Source organism: Chaetomium globosum, genomic scaffold, assembly GCF_000143365.1.
Source record: "Chaetomium globosum CBS 148.51 scaffold_4 genomic scaffold, whole genome shotgun sequence".
NCBI lineage: Eukaryota > Fungi > Ascomycota > Sordariomycetes > Sordariales > Chaetomiaceae > Chaetomium > Chaetomium globosum.
Genome location: NT_165979.1, coordinates 2,111,155 through 2,130,187, shown reverse-complemented (window position 1 = coordinate 2,130,187; position 19,033 = coordinate 2,111,155). Strand labels below are relative to the sequence as shown.

General features: G+C 55.7%; 10 protein-coding genes across 10 annotated transcripts; 3 read left to right on the top strand and 7 right to left on the bottom strand.

The window, feature by feature from the left end:
- Positions 1 to 275: 275 nt before the first annotated feature.
- CHGG_04408 (uncharacterized protein) lies at positions 276 to 934 on the bottom strand (the record flags this gene model as incomplete). The annotated part of the gene is made up of 2 exons (XM_001223621.1): positions 276 to 594; positions 837 to 934. 2 exons carry the CDS (start codon positions 932 to 934, stop codon positions 276 to 278), a joined length of 417 nt encoding a protein of 138 aa, XP_001223622.1.
- Positions 935 to 1,750: 816 nt separating this feature from the next.
- On the bottom strand, positions 1,751 to 2,909 carry CHGG_04407 (uncharacterized protein; the record flags this gene model as incomplete). Its single annotated transcript, XM_001223620.1, has 4 exons — positions 1,751 to 2,304; positions 2,370 to 2,593; positions 2,735 to 2,750; positions 2,840 to 2,909. The coding sequence occupies 4 exons, from the start codon at positions 2,907 to 2,909 to the stop codon at positions 1,751 to 1,753; spliced, it is 864 nt and encodes a 287-aa protein (XP_001223621.1).
- Positions 2,910 to 4,623: 1,714 nt separating this feature from the next.
- On the bottom strand, positions 4,624 to 5,858 carry CHGG_04406 (uncharacterized protein; the record flags this gene model as incomplete). The annotated part of the gene is made up of 2 exons (XM_001223619.1): positions 4,624 to 5,203; positions 5,452 to 5,858. 2 exons carry the CDS (start codon positions 5,856 to 5,858, stop codon positions 4,624 to 4,626), a joined length of 987 nt encoding a protein of 328 aa, XP_001223620.1.
- A 1,302-nt stretch (positions 5,859 to 7,160) lies between these two features.
- CHGG_04405 (uncharacterized protein) lies at positions 7,161 to 7,833 on the top strand (the record flags this gene model as incomplete). Its single annotated transcript, XM_001223618.1, has 2 exons — positions 7,161 to 7,284; positions 7,505 to 7,833. The coding sequence occupies 2 exons, from the start codon at positions 7,161 to 7,163 to the stop codon at positions 7,831 to 7,833; spliced, it is 453 nt and encodes a 150-aa protein (XP_001223619.1).
- Positions 7,834 to 8,320: 487 nt separating this feature from the next.
- Positions 8,321 to 8,875, bottom strand: CHGG_04404 (uncharacterized protein; the record flags this gene model as incomplete). Its single annotated transcript, XM_001223617.1, has 1 exon — positions 8,321 to 8,875. The coding sequence occupies one exon, from the start codon at positions 8,873 to 8,875 to the stop codon at positions 8,321 to 8,323; it is 555 nt and encodes a 184-aa protein (XP_001223618.1).
- A 1,022-nt stretch (positions 8,876 to 9,897) lies between these two features.
- On the bottom strand, positions 9,898 to 10,203 carry CHGG_04403 (uncharacterized protein; the record flags this gene model as incomplete). Its single annotated transcript, XM_001223616.1, has 2 exons — positions 9,898 to 10,009; positions 10,073 to 10,203. 2 exons carry the CDS (start codon positions 10,201 to 10,203, stop codon positions 9,898 to 9,900), a joined length of 243 nt encoding a protein of 80 aa, XP_001223617.1.
- A 678-nt stretch (positions 10,204 to 10,881) lies between these two features.
- On the bottom strand, positions 10,882 to 12,084 carry CHGG_04402 (uncharacterized protein; the record flags this gene model as incomplete). Its single annotated transcript, XM_001223615.1, has 1 exon — positions 10,882 to 12,084. The coding sequence occupies one exon, from the start codon at positions 12,082 to 12,084 to the stop codon at positions 10,882 to 10,884; it is 1,203 nt and encodes a 400-aa protein (XP_001223616.1).
- Positions 12,085 to 13,301: 1,217 nt separating this feature from the next.
- CHGG_04401 (uncharacterized protein) lies at positions 13,302 to 14,134 on the top strand (the record flags this gene model as incomplete). Its single annotated transcript, XM_001223614.1, has 3 exons — positions 13,302 to 13,405; positions 13,478 to 13,633; positions 13,723 to 14,134. 3 exons carry the CDS (start codon positions 13,302 to 13,304, stop codon positions 14,132 to 14,134), a joined length of 672 nt encoding a protein of 223 aa, XP_001223615.1.
- A 2,051-nt stretch (positions 14,135 to 16,185) lies between these two features.
- CHGG_04400 (uncharacterized protein) lies at positions 16,186 to 16,497 on the bottom strand (the record flags this gene model as incomplete). Its single annotated transcript, XM_001223613.1, has 1 exon — positions 16,186 to 16,497. One exon carries the CDS (start codon positions 16,495 to 16,497, stop codon positions 16,186 to 16,188), a length of 312 nt encoding a protein of 103 aa, XP_001223614.1.
- An 875-nt stretch (positions 16,498 to 17,372) lies between these two features.
- CHGG_04399 (uncharacterized protein) lies at positions 17,373 to 18,921 on the top strand (the record flags this gene model as incomplete). Its single annotated transcript, XM_001223612.1, has 5 exons — positions 17,373 to 17,697; positions 17,766 to 17,996; positions 18,048 to 18,124; positions 18,198 to 18,364; positions 18,450 to 18,921. The coding sequence occupies 5 exons, from the start codon at positions 17,373 to 17,375 to the stop codon at positions 18,919 to 18,921; spliced, it is 1,272 nt and encodes a 423-aa protein (XP_001223613.1).
- Between the last annotated feature and the right edge of the window lie 112 nt (positions 18,922 to 19,033).

Genomic DNA, 19,033 nt, shown 5'->3' with positions numbered 1-19,033 from the left:
TCTTCCTGTATACGATGTGGGGCAAATTGCTCCATCTGGCGCAGGTGGAAGTGCGGTCGCAGTTCTCCTTTCGCGTCCAAAACTATCGGTGCTATCTTTACAAACCTCTTTTTTCATCCAGTGGAGGTTTTGGTCCTATCAGGTTCAATCATAGCGCTGCCGGACTTTGACCTTCGACCCTTCTGGTCTGCCACGCGACAGTGTCTCTTCGTAAGACCTGAACTTAAGACGGTATTCCGCTCTCAACTTTATCCCTTTTTTCCGTCAGGCCCCGTTCAATCCTTTGCAGCATCACCCCCCTCACCACTCCCCTCCCCCCCCTCCCCATCAACCCCATCCCCCAATTCCCCCCCCCCAATCCACCTTCTCATCCCGCCCACAATCCCCGGCACCAGCCCAAACGGCGGCGGGTGGTGATCGGGCCAGGGGTAGTGGCGGACGCGACCGTGGACGGCCTCGTCCGGGTAGCCGGTGCCCTCGGCGCGGAACTCCCAGACGGCCCAGCCGGCCGGGTGGCGGGCGTCGAGGAAGGCGACGAGGCGGTCGAGGGGGTTGCGGTAGGCGCGTTGCGGGTAGGTTTGGGAGGGGCCGGATCTGTGTTTTTTTTTGTTCTGTTTAGTCTTTTTTTGATTTTTTTTTTCTTTTTGGTTTTCTTTCCTTATTTTTTTTTTTTTTTTGGTGTGTAAGAGGAGAGGTTGATCGGGTAGAGGGGAGGTGGGTTGGTTTGGTTTAGTCTGGTCTGGTGGCCCTGGGTGTCTGGGATACTCTCTGGGTTGGTTGGTTGGGGGGGAGGGAGTTGGGTTGGTCAAGACGGCTGTGGAAAGGAGAGAACCCACGTTGCAATGATATTAGGGGTCACGTAGCACAGATCGAGACCGGTTTCTTGGTGTTTTACGCGGGGCCCGGCGACGATTTGACGGAGTAGGGAGGCCATGATGGCATGGAGGGCGGTGTGGTTTGTATTGTCTGGTCAATTTTGTACGGTGGTAAGTACGAAGATATGAGATTAGGTTTATAGGATATAACAAGGGCTCGAATCAAGCAAGATTTTGTGAGTGTCCAACGTCCAACCTTGGCTCAGTGAGGGTCAAGGCAGAAACCGACCGGGTGGCTCAGGAACAGATGGTTTCTCAGATCCCATTGCGACGTCATCGTTGCAAGAAGGTGGGGTTTGGACAAGTCTTGGCAACATCGCCTGGGGGCACGTGGAGGGTTGGTTCTCTCCCAGCGGCGCTGTTGCTGCGAAGTGCAATTCGCGGCTGATGCTCGAGGCTGGCGTGGAAGAATTGGCACTGCCTCCACTTGCAACCAAACGTCGGGTTGGAACCGTACACCATCACCGAAAAACACGGTTGTCCATCGATACTGGTTAGATATTGTGATACAGTGATAATAAGACCGATACCAGGAAACCCATCCGCTTCTACCTCCAGGATTGCCCCAACTCCTCGGAAACCAGCACCAGGTCCAGGGAGAAGTTAATGAAACAAAGAGCAAACACCGGCCCCAGCCGTGACAGAAGAGATGGCCGACTGCCGTCCAACAACACCTGTTTTCCTCCCCTGCGAGCCATCCGCTGCCCGCCTGCTCTCCCCTAAAAATTAACCAGGTATTGGTGTTGCGTAATCAGAACGGTTCATTGCGCACAAACCCCGCTCCTAGATCGGATGGCTAGGCTCAAGGCCGCATGAGCATGCACGCGGAAAGCCTTCTTGTCGGGTGATCGGATATCCCTCGGAAACGTGGCCGCTTAGGAAGTCTTCTTGGGCGCAGCGGCGCCATTGACGTACTTGTTGACGTCGGTGGCGCCGTGGAACTGTCTGGCCGTGCTTTTGACGCCGTCCCACACCTGGCGAGCCACGGGCGGGGTGCCCTGGGCGCCGATGAGGTTGTCGATGCGGGCCTCGAGCTGGGAGAACGAGCTCTGCACGTGGCTGCTCTGGGCAAAACGGGCGCGCAGGAAAGCAGTGTAGAGGGCGATCAGAATCCACGACCGGCGCTGGAAGAAAATGACGGCGAGGAGAAGGCGAATCCACAGGAGAATCTCGAGACTCGAGACCACCGACATGGACGAATCGTAGTATTGCTTGACAAACGACTTGATGGCTTCCGAAGCCGGGTGTTGGGTGAATTGCGGCTTAGCGCCCGGCGACGCACCGGCGGGCGAAGCGACCTTGGTGGGGGGGTTGAGGGTCGGCACAATGGTCGAGCCGACGTACGTAGCGACATGGAAGATGGAGTAAATTCCATAGGGGAGGAGGGCAAGCGGGTACTGGGGCATGAAGAGCCAGACCAACGCCATCACTGTGACCAATCAGTCAGCTGAGTCCCTCACGCGATGCAGGGCATGCGAGGTGGGGGACACATACCAAGGTACTGAACGTTCTCGTCGGAAAGGTAGCCCAAGACACCCCCGGGTTGCTTTGCGCCGGTCTTTTGGCGGGCGCGCCACGTCTTGTAAACTACGATCCCGTAGGTCCCAGCCGCCGAGAGGAAGGCAAAACGGTAGCAGAACTGGGCCACCCCTCCGTAGTAGTTCATGCGTATCCATGAGAAGGAGTATCGGAAGATGCAGAAGAGGAGAGCCGCATGTCTGCACAAAAAAAAAGTCAGCCACAGATACAATGTTGGTCGTCTCGGTAGCGCCGAGGAAGGAGCTTGCGTTGGCCCCAGCCAGCCCCTTAGCTAGCTGCGATGGGTCGGTGCTGAAGAGCTGGGAATGCAATCGACATACCCGGAGAACCAAGCGACTAGAGAAATAATCTCGGTCAGTTATGCGATTCGCACCAAAGCACGGTGTTGCCCTGGCCGTCGCGGGCGATGAAGGGTGCACACGTACATTGCAAAGTCAAGGCCACCCGCTGCAGCCTCTCGGTGAGCGGCAAGTCTGCTGGCGGCGGAGGAGCCATTATGCGCAGCTATGAGCTTCCGAGGTTGAGATGCTAGTCGATTGATGTAGTGCGGTTACCGTGCGTTGAAGCGCTTGGATTGCGGTGTTCTGTTGTTGGAGAGCTGGCAAAGGATGCTTGTGCCTTTGTTGTGGGGAATGGGAAAAGGTGGTGCTTTGGTCGCCAGGATGGAATTTGGCGATGGTCGGTGCGTCACTGCCAGCACCTGAAGGAGCTACAGGGGTGTGACGTCGCTTGTTTGGCGGTCAGCTCAGGCTGTCGTTGACAAGCCTCAAGAATTGTTCTCGCGATTCAGTGAATAACAGCAAAACTGTTGCGGTAATGGGAGATAATAAGGCGAGAAGCCAATTAATAAGAAGTCCGAAGTTGACAGCTTTCGAGATGAAGAACGAGCTGCCTGGGACTTGTCAGGTGCAAGCGTCACGGCTTGTCGTCATCAGCCAAGCTCCGCGTGAGCCCCACACGAGGTTCCGTGTCTTGGCATTCTGTACAGATGTCCCTACCAAAAGAATTGGCTCACCGCCCGTTAAACTGTTTGTGCCTATGGGGCTTTTTCTGCCAAGCAGAACCACTAAAATCCGGAAGGCGGTGAGCCAATTCTTTTGGTAGGGACTTCCGTACACAGCATGCTGATAGCAACAGAACGGGAGCGCCTCGGACCAGGTCATGGTCAAGATGATGGAACCTTCTGTACCATCCATACCGGGACAACTTGGCGCATCAGCTAGGTAAAATACGACTTCTCACGCGAGAACGAGAATTCGAGGACCGGTTGCGACCGAATTAGGAGAAAGCAATGATGCGCGTTGTTGCCTGGACGGATTCTACCACACCAGAAGGTGCCGTAGCGAGTGCAATTACAAGGCGCAACTGGGCACAACAAACTGGATGAAATTAACTGCATTAGACTGGGTGCAATAAGCTCAGTGTCGGGGCCCAGGGGACAGAAGTAGATGTTGGAAATTTGGAATTGTTCACAAGAAGCCGAAAACGGAAACGCAGGGAAACCCTGGGTGATGGAAAGGCGAACAAAGCCACAGGCTCAGTGTGTAGATAGGTGATAGGGGATTAGCTACCTAGAGAAGACCGTCCTCTCTATTTCCGGCTATGCTAGCATCTGCTAAAAAGGCTCTTGACGTCAGTGCTAGTCAGGTCTAACCGGCCCGAGATGGTTGAAGGCCGATAGAGAGATCGGAGGGGAATCGTGAGGAACGAGGGGGGTTTGTGGCGATGAATAGGAAAGCCGATGGGGAGATTGTAGGGGTCTAGGGGGGATTATCGGGGGCGATAGTTAAAGGCGAGTGGTCGCGACTGATTTGTACTTTTTGTAAATATTAACGTCCGACGAGTTGATTGTCGATGGGGAATTGGGGCGTCAGCCTCCACCGTAGTGTCTGTGTGGTTGTTAATAGCCACCGGCCTGGGTACCCGTACAGGGCTCCCATGGTGTGATGGTTCAATGCTAATAGGGAGACTGTAAGAGGGTTGCTGGGCCAAGGCAAGAAACATCCTGGCTGAGGTCTCTTAAATAAGCTCTGGGAGTATTATAATCACTTTGATTATCATTAACTAGTTAGTTAGTTATTACTTTTATATATTAAATACAAATATCCTCCACTGCAAAACCCAACAAAATACAAACCGTGGTGGCCGTTTTCCAGACGCCACTCCCAAACATCTCACTTCCCACCTACCTCACTTCTCACCTACCTCCTCATTCTACGCCATTGGTCCCCGTCCCACTCGCCCCCGTGGTAGCCGTCCCTCCGGCTAGGCGGCCACGGGGGCTCGGGAGAGGCGGGACGCGGCGACGGGTGTGCCCAGGCGGCGGTGAGGGGGGGCGATGGGGGTGCCCGGGCGACGGCAGCGGCAGCGGCGGCGGTGGGCGACAAGGGCCAACCTGACGTCCTCTCGGTCCGGGGGGGTCGGGCTCGACCAGGCCCGCCTGCGCTCCAGCGGGTTGGCCAGGATCCCGGCGTATACCCGGTCGGTGCTGTTCCGGGGTGCGAGGGGGCAGGGTGAGGGTGTCGAGGCTGCACCCGCCACAGTGGCGTCCATGGTCGTCGGCCTGGGTGCACGTGCTCGGCCTCCAGCATTTGGGACTGTGGCTGGAGGTGGGCGGATGGATTGGTGGCGGGAGGGTGCCGAAGCCTCGCCTGCCACAGTGGTGTCGGTGGCTCTCAACCTGAGCGGCCGCACCGAGCAGTCCGCACCCGTGGCGAGAGTTTGAGTCCGACAGGTTGGTGGGTGGGGGGAGGGTGCCAAAGCCTCGGCCGTCACACTGGGGTACATGGCTGCCAACCAGAGTGGTCGCAGCCGGTTTGTATTCTCAGTGAATGTCGAAGTCCGGCGTGCCGATCGCCGGTGGGGAATTGGGCCCTCAGCATTTGCCGCAGTGTCTACATATGCGTTAATACCCACCGACCTTGGTGCCCGTACTCTGTTCCCATTTTGGTCGGTGGTTGAACTCTGGCGGGGTTGACGGTGAGCGGCGGGTCGGGGCCTCAGCATCCACTGTAGCGTCTGTATGTCTGTTAATAACCACTGGGCCTGGGTACCCGTACTCGGGTGCCCATGTGGCGCGATGGTTGCAGTCTGTACGTCAGTAGCCGACGGTCCGAGTGCAAGTACTGGGTCCCTATCCGTGTTGATGGCCGAGGGCACAACCGTCGGGCTAGGAGTAGTACCGGCATTCAGGTTCTTTTCCTCGTCGTTATTCTTCCGAGCTTGTTGCCGTAGCTTGCGCCGCCGAGTGACGAAGAACCAATAGGCGAGTAGCGACAATAGACATATGCCGGTTGCTGTGACCACGATAGCAATGATAAAGGTCCGCGCAGCTACTTCCTGGGCCATGCTTTTGGCTTCGGGGTCCGCGGCCTTGGGTTGGCCCTCGGGGGACACGGCGCGTGACGACGCGACTTGGGAGGATACAACTTCAAAGGACGACATAGCGTTGGAAATGGTCGTAAGCTTTGTGATAAAACGATGAATATGGGCTCAGGGAGCTCAATGGTTGTGGAAATGTGAGGATGCAGACTCTGAAGGTAAGTTGGGTTGAGGATGTAAGAGTGCAGAATTCTCTGGGAAAGAGCTTAACGTGTGCAGGAAGATATGCATCGGACATGACAGAATTTTCCCAGAACATGTGACATATCGTGCTCACTGCTCAGACGTCCTCCCAAGGCAACTCTCAAGGCAACTCCCAAGGCAACCATGACACTGGACCTGCACCTACCGAACCACGACACCGGGGAATGAGTAAGGCATTCGTGATTTTGAGTCGTTGTCCTAAGCCGGGACTTGGACACCATCAAGATTGAGCGAGCTCGGAGACGGCGTTGACAAGACAGGACTAACGAACAGAACACTACCCTCACTGGCCAGGTTTGGGGTGGAATTCGCCTTCCAACGATGGTCTGTGGGTTAAATAAGGTAGGTAAGACCTAGACAGCACTGGATCGACACCTCGGCAAGAGCCGCAAGACCGCTCCCGTAGCCGCCGCTCCATCTTAGTAATCCGCTTCCGGCTGTGGGAAATCAGACCGGTGTGAAGCTAGAAAAATAAAGTGGGTTTGGTTCCTGCACCCAGATGGTGCCTGAGCGTCCTCCACGGTCCCACCTCGTTGACCGGCCGGTGTGTGATGACTTCACCGAAACTTGGCTTGGCGGCTTGACAATGGAAGACCTGGGTTCAGCACGACATTCACTTTCGAGCCCCAGTCAAAGGTCAAAGTTACAGAGCGATAAAAATTCTTAAGGCACTAGTTGGTGTCCATCTTCAGGGTGGGGGTCACTCGCTCGCACAGCGCACGCCGGACGGTTTAAACCGGAGGGGATTCACTGATGGTCAGGTTGGCGTTGTGAAACTCGAAACTCCTTCGGTAACAGGGGGTATGGCCAACCTACCAGCTAGATAGGTGGGGTATAAATTTTTGTAGGGTGGTAAACTGCTTAGGAATAATTCAAAGGATGATGACGGCTGGATGGACTGTTGTGCCAATTGTCTTGTTAAGACATGGAGTCCCATTTTTGTCTTACACAGGAGCAATACACTGCCGGCTGACCCCAGCTGTAGAGATTATTGGCCAGCTGGTAGAACGACACCCGACCCACTTGGAGTTGAAGAAGCCCGTTCCTTTCTTCCTATCACATCATCGATCGGGACAGCCCAGCTATCGTTGAAGAGTCAGTCTTCCCCCCGCCGAATCCGCCCAAACAAACAACTTCCCATATACCCCCATATCGACCAAAATGGCCACCATAGGCACCCTCCAGCGCCTCTCGGCAGCCTCGCTCTCCCAAACCCTCCTCGAGGCCCAAGAACGAGCCACATCCGGGGACCCCACCATCGCCATCATCGACGTGCGAGACGACGGTAAGTACCTACCTTACCTAAACCATTCCTTCACTACCTACCTCCTCCCTTCCCTTCACAAACCCCATCACCCCTCCAACCCCCAACCCAACCAACCACCACCACCCCAAGTCCCCAACCAAAAACCACCCACCCACCCAAAGCCCCAAACCCGCAACCCAAACCCAAACCCCAAACTAACCAACCCCCCCCTCTCCCCCTCCCACCCCCCACCAAACAGACTACATCGGCGGACACATCAAAGGCTCGCTCAACATCCCGTCGCGCACCCTCGACGCCATGCTCCCGACCCTGGTCCGCCAGCTGCAGGACAAGCAGACGGTGGTGTTCCACTGCGCGCTGTCGCAGCAGCGGGGACCGGCGGCCGCGCTGCGGTATCTTCGCGAGCGGGAGCGGATTGCGGGTGAGGGGGGGAAGGATGGGGTGGTGGAGCAGAAGGTTTTTGTGTTGGATCGGGGGTTTGTGGGGTGGCAGGAGGTGTATGGGGAGGATGAGCGGTTGACGGAGGGGTATCGGAAGGAGTTGTGGGAGGATGGGTATTGGGGGTGAGGTTGGGGGTTGGAGGGTGGTGCTGCTTTCGTGGTTTAGATAGGTACCTAGGTACGTTGAGAGATGGCGCGGAAACACACCTCGGAGCAGACGCGGGGCCCGGGAGTTTTGCTACCTATGATTCTGGTGAACCCTGGATTGCTGTACAGAGTGACACTTGGCGAAAGGGAAATCAAGACTGTCGTAGGCATTGGCTTGATATTGGAAATGTTAACAGCAGCTTCCGCGATGAGTTTGATTCAACTGAGCGAGGGTCTTTGGTCACAGGTTACAATCCATATCACATGCTGGTAATTATAAAACGAAGAGGCCAAGAGCAATGTTGGGACGACTCGGAGGTCGTGGTTGAATTAAAATTATCTGCGCGCCAGCCCCCATCATGAAAACATGATCATCTTCCGTCTAAAGCCTGGTGTACATAACTTCCATGTATCTCTGCACTCGGGTATCCGTCTCCTCGTCCATCTCCATCCACCACATTTCGAGCTTAGAGGACGACGGCAACGACGCCAATGAAGGCAGCGGCGGCAACAGCAAGGCCAGCAACGCCAGTGTTGCGGTGGCCAGCGTTCTCATCACTGTCACTGTTGCTGTTGTTGTTGTTGTTGTCGTTGTCGTTGTCGGAGCCGCCCGAGGTGTCGTCGTTGCCGTCGCTGCTGCCGCCGCTGTTGCTGCTGTCGGTGCCGCCGGTGCAGCTGGGCAGCTGGATGTCATTGGTGAGGCTGGCCATGTCCGGGCACTTGGACATGGCCGAGCTGACCTTGGCGCTGTTGGCGGCGGCCCACGAGGACCCCGCGCTCTGGAAGCTCGAGACGACCGGCTGCAGCGACGCCGGGTACGTCATGCTGCAGAAGTCGGTCTGCGTCTGCGTCATGTAGAAGGACTGCAGCTCGGGGGGAGGGGTGGGCATCCCCTTGTAGGCCGACGAGATGGCCGAGGCGCACTCGGCGTAGTCCTCAACCTGACGCTCCTGCACGTTGTTGGGCAGGGCGCTGACGGCGACGGCGCCGCTGAGGGCGATGAGAAGGGTTTGGGAGAGCATTTTGGCGGTTGGTTTGGGGGTTCGGTTTAACTTGTTGAGCTGCGCGAGTGCGGCGGTCTTGTAAAGGAGCGTGGATATTGAAGGAGTGACGGTGTTGTGAGGATGGGGAAAAAGGGGTTCGGAAAGTCGACGGGAGAGAAGCAAGGCTTAAATACACGACTTCCTTTTTCCATAGCTCGCTCTTTTCAGGGACCACCACAACGGTTTTCTCTTCATGGCCAGCCACACCCTGCCTGGGCTTAGTCCCGCCCAGATTCCCGCCTTTGGGTTGATGATTCGGGCGCACACCGAGACGCGATCTGCCTACCAAGCCAGTGGGTAAGGATCCTTTGCCCATCCCGCTCACGGCCGAAAAGTTGATGACCCGAACGCTTTTCCAGATCGAGGTTAATGCTCGTCAATGATAGGCTGGAAACCTCTCGACGTGGGCTGGGGTGCCGGGATGTCCTGATCAGCTCAAACCTTCTCCTCAGCCCAGGTGGACTTCAGGGAAATGAGCCGCTTGGCGGATTTCGCAGTCGTGCCTATTTTGGGTGATTTGGAACTGCGCCGCATCGAGATTCGATGTAAATGGATTGCTGTTGTTCAGTTGTGTTCTTGGCTTATATGCATCTTGAATCTTCCCATGGCAGTATGGCAGTGTGTATCATGTCTATCATAGCGACACCGTCACCATCTTTGGATTTATTATCCATTCACCATATCAAGGACAGAATTCGTGACCCTTTCAGCTTTAGAGTGAGAACGCGGAGGCAGCGGAGCGCGATGCCCCAGTCTCCACTGCGCGGGGTCGATCGAGGTGGAAATAAGCTTCCTCAGGGGAATCCTGGAACCGCCCCTCTCGACTGTCGATCAATGGCAAGCCAACTGTCAGATTCGGCCTATTTCACGCCGTTTCCGAGAGCACGGTTCAGAGATTCAGCCTGTTCTGAACAACTCGAAACGTGACACAAGACCATCACAATCTCAATTCCCCAGACGCGTCGACCAATAGAACCGATCATGGATGGAAAAAAGAACCTTCACACCGACATTTTCGTTTCTTGCTTCCTGAGCCGCTGCCACTGCATTGAGTGGCTGACCACGTGGGGTTGGGGATGTTTCCGCTGGTGATGGCCCGTTGCCTCGCACAACCTGCGAGGACACACGTTTTTCTTTTCCCTTTCTTTTTTTTTTTCACCTCCACCAGACAGTTACATGACCCCAGCTCTCTTTGCCTGGCCTTGATGGTGAGCAGGCAGTGCGAGTGTGGAAAATCCGCCAGGAGGTTTTGGAGCATGGTCGATGGGAAAAACGTTCGGCGTGGTTACAGTGGCGTCCACGGCCATAGTTACAGTCCCAAGTCTTGGGCCAGCCAGGTCGCCATGGTTCAAACCAAAGACCGCCGGTGTTCTGCATTCGAATCTAAGCAGGCCGGTCTGCGAGGCCGTTTCAGATGGCCATTTGGTGAGTTGGTTGTTTTCAGGTATTAATATTTGTCGACACGGCACGATAAATGTTCGCTTCAAGTTTGGAAAAGGGGGTCACTGTGCCCCGTTTCGGACGCAACAGCCGGCCAGCAGCTGGGCTATTTGTGTTTGTCTCGCCACATATATTGTTGAGTTGGCGGCGACAGCCATTTGTCCATGCCAGCCTTCCGCCGCTGCTCTGCATCCACCCAAACCAACGCCCTTGGACCCGCCTCCGACAGCTGAATCCGTGCCTTTTATTTCTAACATTTGCTCTGCAAGGGGTGCGGAATTTGGGGGCCTCTGGTGACCACGCTCCGTTTCAGCTTCAGCGTTAGGTTTTTCGGTTATTTCTTCGCTCACAGTTCAATATTGGCCTCTCGCCAACGGCAGGATACTTCTCAGATAATCACCAAGCACTTGTGAATTTATGGGTCAATGCTACACGAATGGCTTCTGCCCCGTTTCAGTCTTTGATGTGTGAGCGTGCCGCTGAATTCTCGTGGATTTGAGGCCCGGAGAGAAGCAAATGTCAGCTATATGTAAGGGGAGATGCAATCAATCTAGCAGTTCTCCAGTGGCGAGAAGGTGGTAGTCGCCCTTTAGCGTGCTCTGCTTCGGCCTCCGCCATTCAACCGTCTTTTTTCCCAGGGCCAGAGCTTGGGACCGGTCCACAGGCGTCCAGGTCTGTACCTGTCTCACGGCCCCAGTGCTGGTCGTATACTCTCCAATTGGCATTTCCAGGATTGGCCAGTCAATACACTCAGGCGCGTCCGTGTAAACGGTGACCTTCTTCCCTTCCGCGCGCGTCTTCAACCATGCGTTCAGGAGCGAACGGTACTCGGCAACCGGGTGGTCGAGCGTGACGTCCGGATGCTGCACCCACTCGATATCTTGTATCAAAGACACATCGAGCTTCTCCCAGTCCTCTTCCCGGAAATGGAAGTCGCGCGTGATCATCTCGTAGATGGTGAAGACAACGGCTCTCACGTCATCCCGAATGTCCCTAACCTCGAGGTTAGTCGTAGACAAATGAGAAGATGAGGATGATGGTTTGGCATACCAGTATGATAAGAAGAGGGGGCCTCGACCATGGCCAATCTGGGCTGAATAGTCGAAATCAAATAGCATGATATTATCCGTAGATTCATCGACTAGCAGATTGCGTGGGACAATGTCTTGGTGGGCAATGCCATATCGCAAGTTCAAGTCGTCAACCAAGGCCATGAGTTGTTTGCACCACTTGAGCTTGAAGGTGCGGGACACATTGTCTTCGAGGGTGCCACCAGGGATGAAGATGGTTGTGAACCCCACGACACCGCCTTGCACTTCGTCGAGCACGAGGCGATCAATGGGAACGATGTTGGGATGATGGGACAGTCGCAGCCAAAGATTCATCTCATCCCATATCTTTCCCACAAATTGAGAATTCCAGTAGTACTTGAAGACGGCCGTTTTGGTCACGGACGCCTTGCTGTCGTCGGATTCGGCCTGATACGAGACCAGGTCGACGTTTCCAATGAACCGATCCAGTTCTCGCAGCTCGGAGCGGAGAATGGTTCGAACGCCTGCTGATAGCTGAATGAGGTTGAGTTGAGGGTAATAGACGCACTCGGTTACGTCGTTGATAAGGTCGGTCGAAACAGAGATGATACAGCCATCAGGCGCCAGGTGGATCAGCGTCACGTCACGGCCGAGCCCATCAACGTGTTTTTTGAAGTGCTCAAAAGCAACCTCTTCTGTCTCCTGCTCCTCGTCCATTTTAATCGTGAACATACGTCGTTGATCAACATCACAAATCCACCACTCGCTGGGGCCGCCTGGAGTGACAGAGCCTCCTGCAGGCCAAAACCTGAAGTCCTCGTCAACTGGCATATTCAAGTTAGAGACGCGCAGAGTATGCGTTAGCCAGTAAATTGAGGTATTTTGGGTATCCGACGTGGTCAACAGTGTACTTGAAACGCGGCCGGGTCAGGTTAATGAGTTGGAAAATTCGAATTGGAGGTCCTTAGTAAATTCTTCGATGGAGATGCAGCTCGGACGCGAAGGGTGGGGGCAAATATCGGTTGGTTCAGCCGCGTACCATGCGAGAGTGCTGTTGGTTCATGGCTGTTTGAGGGACCATATCTAGTAGTTAACGGAAATAGGAAAGGGGGGCTCATTTTGGGGGCTCATTTTGGGGGCTCGTTGCAGGTCTCGAGCGGCCAGGGCATGCAGGGGAGGGGTTATGGTTGCCATTGTGTGTGTGTGAACTGCCAACACTGTTACATCCCACCCCTTCTGAGTCCCGTCCCTTGCAGGGGGTGCGCCAACACCGACAAACGAGTCGACGTTTCTCACCCAACAGCATACGATTTGTGGCAGAGGGGCAACGCAGGTAGATACTTAGGCCAGGTAGGTACTTAGCAATATGGCTGGTACTCAACTGATTGAATCAGGTTCCTGAGATACCTAATTTATACAACTACGCCCCCTGATATCACCCGAAACCGAATTCTACCACGGTCTAGACACCCGCCTCACGGTTGCCGCTTCCAGACCCGGCTCTGCAGGTCGCTGGCGCCACGACAGTCTCAGACCTGCTTCGGGTCGGTAAGCAGAAGGCTTGCCGGGCTAGGCGATCTTGATTCTTGAGCTGGGACATTCGTTGCTGTGTTGGTCACACAAAGTGCCCAAGTGAGAATGCAAGGAACGCCGACAGAAAGCCTGATCCGTGCATATAGGTACATATACCTCTAGCTTCGAGCAACCGCAAGTTCGAGGTTTTCTGTTTTGATATTTTCTCGAACCAGTGTATTCAACCCCGTGCTCCTACCATTTGTTTTTATCCCATGTCCCCTGATTAGACAAAACCTTTTGCTTTTGCCCTTGCCTAAGTATTCTCAAAACCAAGATCGGAAGCCGGTTAACGTCGTATATACCTCCTGTATTCTGTTTTCCTCAGCTCGCTCGCCCCCCGGTTCCCTAGCTAGACCACGATGGAATACGCTGGGCTCAATGATTTACAGCATTACGTCGATAGGAACCTCATCCGTGGCCAGCACAACCCTCACAATTGTGTTTGCGGCTGGTACTGCTTTACGTACGCCAATTGCTCACACATTGCCAAAAGGTTCGAAAAGAAATGCGGCATGACACGCTCTAAAACCTGCAGGATCGTTTTCTGCCGGACGCCGCCACCAACTCACATCATCGCCACGGTGAAGGCCAGGCCAGAGCACGCCTGTCCGGACAAAGACTGCATATCCAGCGTCCTGGCTACAATGCCCGACCCATTAGCCGCCATCAATTTCGACTTCTCAGCTGTCCCGTAAGTTACGCCCACCACGCCATGGACCTCACCATCTCGCCGTGAAAAACAACAAGGTCATGCCAAACTTACTACTAACCGACCCACAGCGCCCCCAACTCTCCAAACCCTCCGAACCCCCCGAACCCATTCAATGGCGGCGGTGCCTCCCGACAAAGTAGCGTTGCTCGATCATCGCCCGGCCCCGGCAGGCAGTCCTCCTCCACTGCGGGACACTCTCTCGCTGGACGATCAGTGTCCCGGCCAAGCGTCAGGATCCCGACACACCCTCAGCCCCAGTCCCAGCCCTCGCCACGAAATCAAACCCAGCCCCAGCCCCAGCCGCAAAGATCTCAGCCCCAAAGACCTCAACCCCAAAGACTCCAATCATCAAGCTCCCAATCCCCGAGCTCTCAGACCCCGACCCAAACCCAAACCCAGAGGCCCCAGAGATCCCAACCCCAAGCCCAAGCCCAGCAGGCCATGCCGGTGTTCCACCATTACCAACCGGGCCGCCAGTAGCATGTAGGTCCGAGTCGGCCGACGCCGCAATCTGTGAGATAGATGGGTTGATTCGGTGGTGGAGAGGAGGGGAGCGGCGGCCACGTCCCCGTCTTCATCTTTAGGGGGACTGGGGATCGTCGTGGGCGGTGTGTGCGCGGGTTGGGGTTCGAGGGGTTAGGTCGATATCGAGGTTCTCGGTTGGTGGGAGGATGTGATATTGACAGGGAAGGAGTGGTGGGGGGTGGTGTTTGGTGCTTTACGGTCTGTAATGGGTCTGATGAAGGATTTTTGGTTTTCTTGCATTTGGCTCGGTTTGATTTATATTTCGGAGGCTGCGTCGGCCAAGACATCCGACGTCCTTGTCTTTTGGTTATAAGGCTAGACTCAGGAGGCTGAATCACGGGTCCCCGCCCTCGCAAACTGCGCGCAGCTCGGCAAGCCACGTTTCTCTCTGCTGCCGCTTCATCTTCACCACCTCGTCCGTATTCCACGACCAGAATCGAGACAATAGCTTGTCCTGCTTGAGTGACAACGGTGTGTTAAAATGTACCGTGTCGAATGTGCTGCTCGAAGAGTGTACATGCATTTATGAGTCGAGGCACCAGAAGAACCAGTTGGATCCCGGACGCCCCCGTGGATCGCAAGGTGTGCGAAAGTAGAGCATGCTGATTTCCTTTACCTACCGCGACGAGCTTCTCTTCTTCCTCCCCGAGCAGCGATAAAAACTCTTCCCTCACCTCAGTGTATTCTTTTAGCGCCTGTTTATCCTCCGGGTCACCGACCTCGTCGATCCCCTTGAGCGTGATCCAGTAAGGGACATCGATCATCCCAAGAGGGCGACAACACATCCACTCGAGGTCCACCAGGGCGGTAATGTTCCAGTCATCGTCTACGAATATGTTGCTCTGGTGGAGGTCGGTGAAATGCGGCGCGAACGGCTGCGAGCGCGGCTTGAGGTAGTGATGGGAAATCATCCGCAGCAGCCCGTGGACGGCGAGTTGGTAGTGACAATCCGTGTCGTCCCTGACGGCGTTCGGCTGGGCTAGTAGACGGCCGTCGTGTTGGGTCAGCAGGTCAGAAATGTACGGCTCTGCGCATGGATGCGTCTGGTCCCTCGCCATGACGCGGGACGCGCCGCTGCTCTCCAGTATCATGGTGCTGCAAGACAGTGGTCTGTTTGAAAGAGAGATGGTGCCGTCGTCGCGGAATGTGAGCGAGCCGATGCGGACCTGCGGGAAGCGTGCAACAGAAAGGATGATGCGTGCCAGGCCCTGGAAAAGGTTCCGCCGCCTGACTGGATCATGGCGTTTGGCGTCCCACGTCTCGGACAGCATCCGGCCCCGTGTGGGTTCGATGAATTCGAGGAGGTGCAGGCGGTCGGCTGGTCTTGAATACGAACGTAGGGCGAGGGAGCCGGCAGATTCAAGAGTGCGCAGGCACGACGGCGGACTGACCATGCCCATTGGTGGTAGAAGGGCCGAGAACTTATATGGGTAAACTATCGAGCCCGCACGAGTCACTCAAGGATACATTGGGGGGCGCAGATGAGCGTTTACGGTCATGACCTACGTTTGAACCGCCGGGGAAGCCGAAGCCTAAGAGGTTGGGGATCGGAACTTCGGGGCAATTCTTCTGTATCCACACATAGGCTGCCACTTCGCACCGCATTTTCTCATCCACGGTCCCGGGATAGCGGTCCTCGGCGAGTGCGAGCGCAATTCGAGGGTCGCGGCCTTCCACCGCATCTCTTGCAAAACATCATCCTCGCCTTGTGCGGCGGCCTTGTATGTGAGGGGCGCACTTTCGGTCATGCAGGGCGCGTCCTCGAGGGAGACAAAATTACAAAATCAAGAGAATGCCGGGAATCGCGACGGGACTTTGGTGCGGCAGGCGCGTGAGGCGGTACAGGCGGGTAATTAGCTACCTTACCAGGCAGGCACCTCGGCCTATTACGGGATGGAAGAGGAGACCGCCGCGATCTCACGTGATTAGATTTGGACCAATTCCGGTCTAGGTTTTGCGTGCACGGCAGTTAGAAGCAATCCTTTTCTCATTTCTCGCTTGGAGATTCAAGAAGGAGCGACAACCGTGAGGCCGTGACAGCCGGGCCACATTGACAGACCACGTCCACGGCCAACACTCCTCGCTTCTCCACGATGCGGCTCAACTCTTGACGATTCCGAATTCCCTACCGTCCCCGGTCGAGCGATCATGAGCTTTTCAAGGCGAGGTGCAGGCAAACTTAGGCAGCCATCTGCAGGAATGACTCCAAGTCTCCCAACAAGTCCATTCCCTACCCGCCGGCTCGCACCTAGCAAATAAAGTCCCCACGGTGCGGCTCGGCCGACATGGGGCAAGATCACCATGACTTGAGCCTCCATCGGAAGCGCCTCGGGAGTCCTTGAAGGTCAAGCTAGATTGGGCCAGGATGATTGGGTGTTTAACGACCTCGGCCTGGTCTGCTATATATACTTTGTCACAACCGTCCACTCGGAAGTTTGGCCCACGTTCCAAATCAAGCGGTTGACTGGTGATGTAGCCACTCGGAGAGCGTGGTATTAAATCCTCCTCATCACCTTAGTCACAGCGTTCCGACGATTGGATCCTCCCCCACGGCGGGTCAGGCTGCCCTCCGGCCTCCGTTCCCGAGAGCAGGCTTGTGTCATCTTCTCGTTACGCAATCCGCGCAGAGCCGCAAACATCCTGTCCCATTGTTTTTTATTATGCAAGACGGTCCAATCCTCGCCATGGGGTTGTATGAGACCTTTGCGAGCCAATGGTGCTCCCAGTGGGTTGTCGGGGCAAGTCTAACATTGGTCGGCCCGGATGCAAGGGAGGGCAGATGACCCCATTTCCCCAATCAAATATACAGAACTTATCTGCACGTCTTTAGCCCCGTCATTTGCACTTCTCAGTGGAACTCTTGTTCCTTGTCAAGATTGAGGCTCTGCGGCATTGCACGGTGCCGGAGCCGATGATGGTAGATGGGGAGCTGTTGAGGGCCGACTTGGTGAAGATGAGGCTCTGCGGTGCATGGATATTTAATCAGTGGTAATTCAGGGAAGAAAAGGATCCGGTTGAGAGCATGAAATTCATCACCCAGCGCTTTTCTCGGTCCTTGAGGAGCGAGCTTCCAAGGATTTAGTCCCAGTCCCTAGCTGGCAATCAACACTTACACAGAAATCACACCTTTAACCCTAACCCCTGACCTCTCCTGAATTCAACCCCTGATTCAACCCCTGAATCTGCATCAATCATGGCCGACAGGTTTTACTCCCGCGGGTCATACTCCCGCGAGTCCAGCCCCCATCCCTCCCGCTACGAAGCCGAGGAGGCTGTGGATAACGTCCCCAGACCCAACATCGAGTGGATCCCGTCGATGAAGACGTTTCAAGACCGGGTTGCACATCTCCAGGCTCTCTATCCCAACCGTCGCACCACCGTCCCCTACGGATGGCCCGCCCGAGTCGACACAGCCCGAGCCTGGACCGGCTCCGATTTTAACTCTGACGACGACTTTGTCCTCCACCTCGGTCCTGAGGACATTGCCGAGATTGAGGTTGCGCTTTCCCACTTCAAGAGTAAGTCCTTCACGTTTCTTTGTGCCCTATACACTATATCGCCGACATGGCTGACTCGCAACCATCAGGTCTTGACCTCGGCCCAGATGACGCTGACCCCAACACCTTCCCGCTCCCGAACCTAGGTGACCGGCTCTTCGAGGCCTCGCGAGTTATTCACGAAGGCCGGGGGTTTGTCGTGCTACGTGGCCTTGATCCAGACAGGTACACGTCATTTGACAACATCCTCCTCTACCTAGGCGTCACAAGCTACATTGCCGCAAAGCGTGGGATGCAGGACTTTGATGGGCGGATGATTCGTGCGTTTGCAAACCCCCATTATCTCCCCAACGGTCGCTGACACGGTCCAGTCCACATCCAAGCCGTCGTCGAAGACGTCAAGAAGCATGGCGCCATGCCCAACTCGCCCTACGTTGCTCGCGCCCAGGTAATTGGATTTATCATAAGAGGTAGAAATAACTCGCCGCTCTAGCTAACACACACCGTCATCCGATGCACAGCCCTTCCACACCGACCTGTGTGATGTCCTCGGCATGTACGCTCTGAACGTAGCCGCCTACGGAGGCGAGTCCTACCTGGCCTCGTCGGCCACGATATACAACGAACTGGCCCGCGCCCGCCCGGATATCATCGAAATGCTGGCCAAGGATGATTGGATCTTTGACGAGTGAGTCTCCCTCTCTCATCCCCACATCCCTATTCACCCCTGACCCACACCCATATACTCACCAACCCCTTCCCCCCCCACGCAGATTCTGGGAAGGCCAATACCACATGCGCCCCCTGCTCTACAACTTCGATACCCACGGCCCGGGCTTCCAATTCTCGCGGCGCCCCCTCACCGGCTCGCACTTCTCGCCGCACCACCCCTCCGTGCCCGCCATGACCGAGCTGCAAGCCGAGGCCCTCGACGCCGTGTACTTCCTGGCCAAGCAGCACGCGGTGGAGATCCGGCTACAACCCGGCGACATGCTGCTGTTCAACAACTTCGCCATGCTGCACGCGCGCAGCGGCTTCACGGACGATGCCTCCGAGGGCCGCCAGCGCCATATGTTGAGGCTGTGGCTGCGCAATGAGCAGCGCATGTGGAAGACGCCGAGGGAGTTGGAGAGGATTAGCTGGGAGTGTTATGGCGATCATGAGTGGAGGCGGAACGGGGTGTGGGATATTGAGGCGAGTCCGCCCGAGTTGAGGGTCAAGCATCGGCGTGCGAGTTGTGCTTGAGGTTTGAGGGGTAGATGGACTGGCTGGGGGGATGGGGGGTGTTGGTTTCTTTGGTTTGCGTGTGATCTAGCAGTTTGTCTCTTTTTTTTTTCTCCTTTCGTCTCTATTTCCC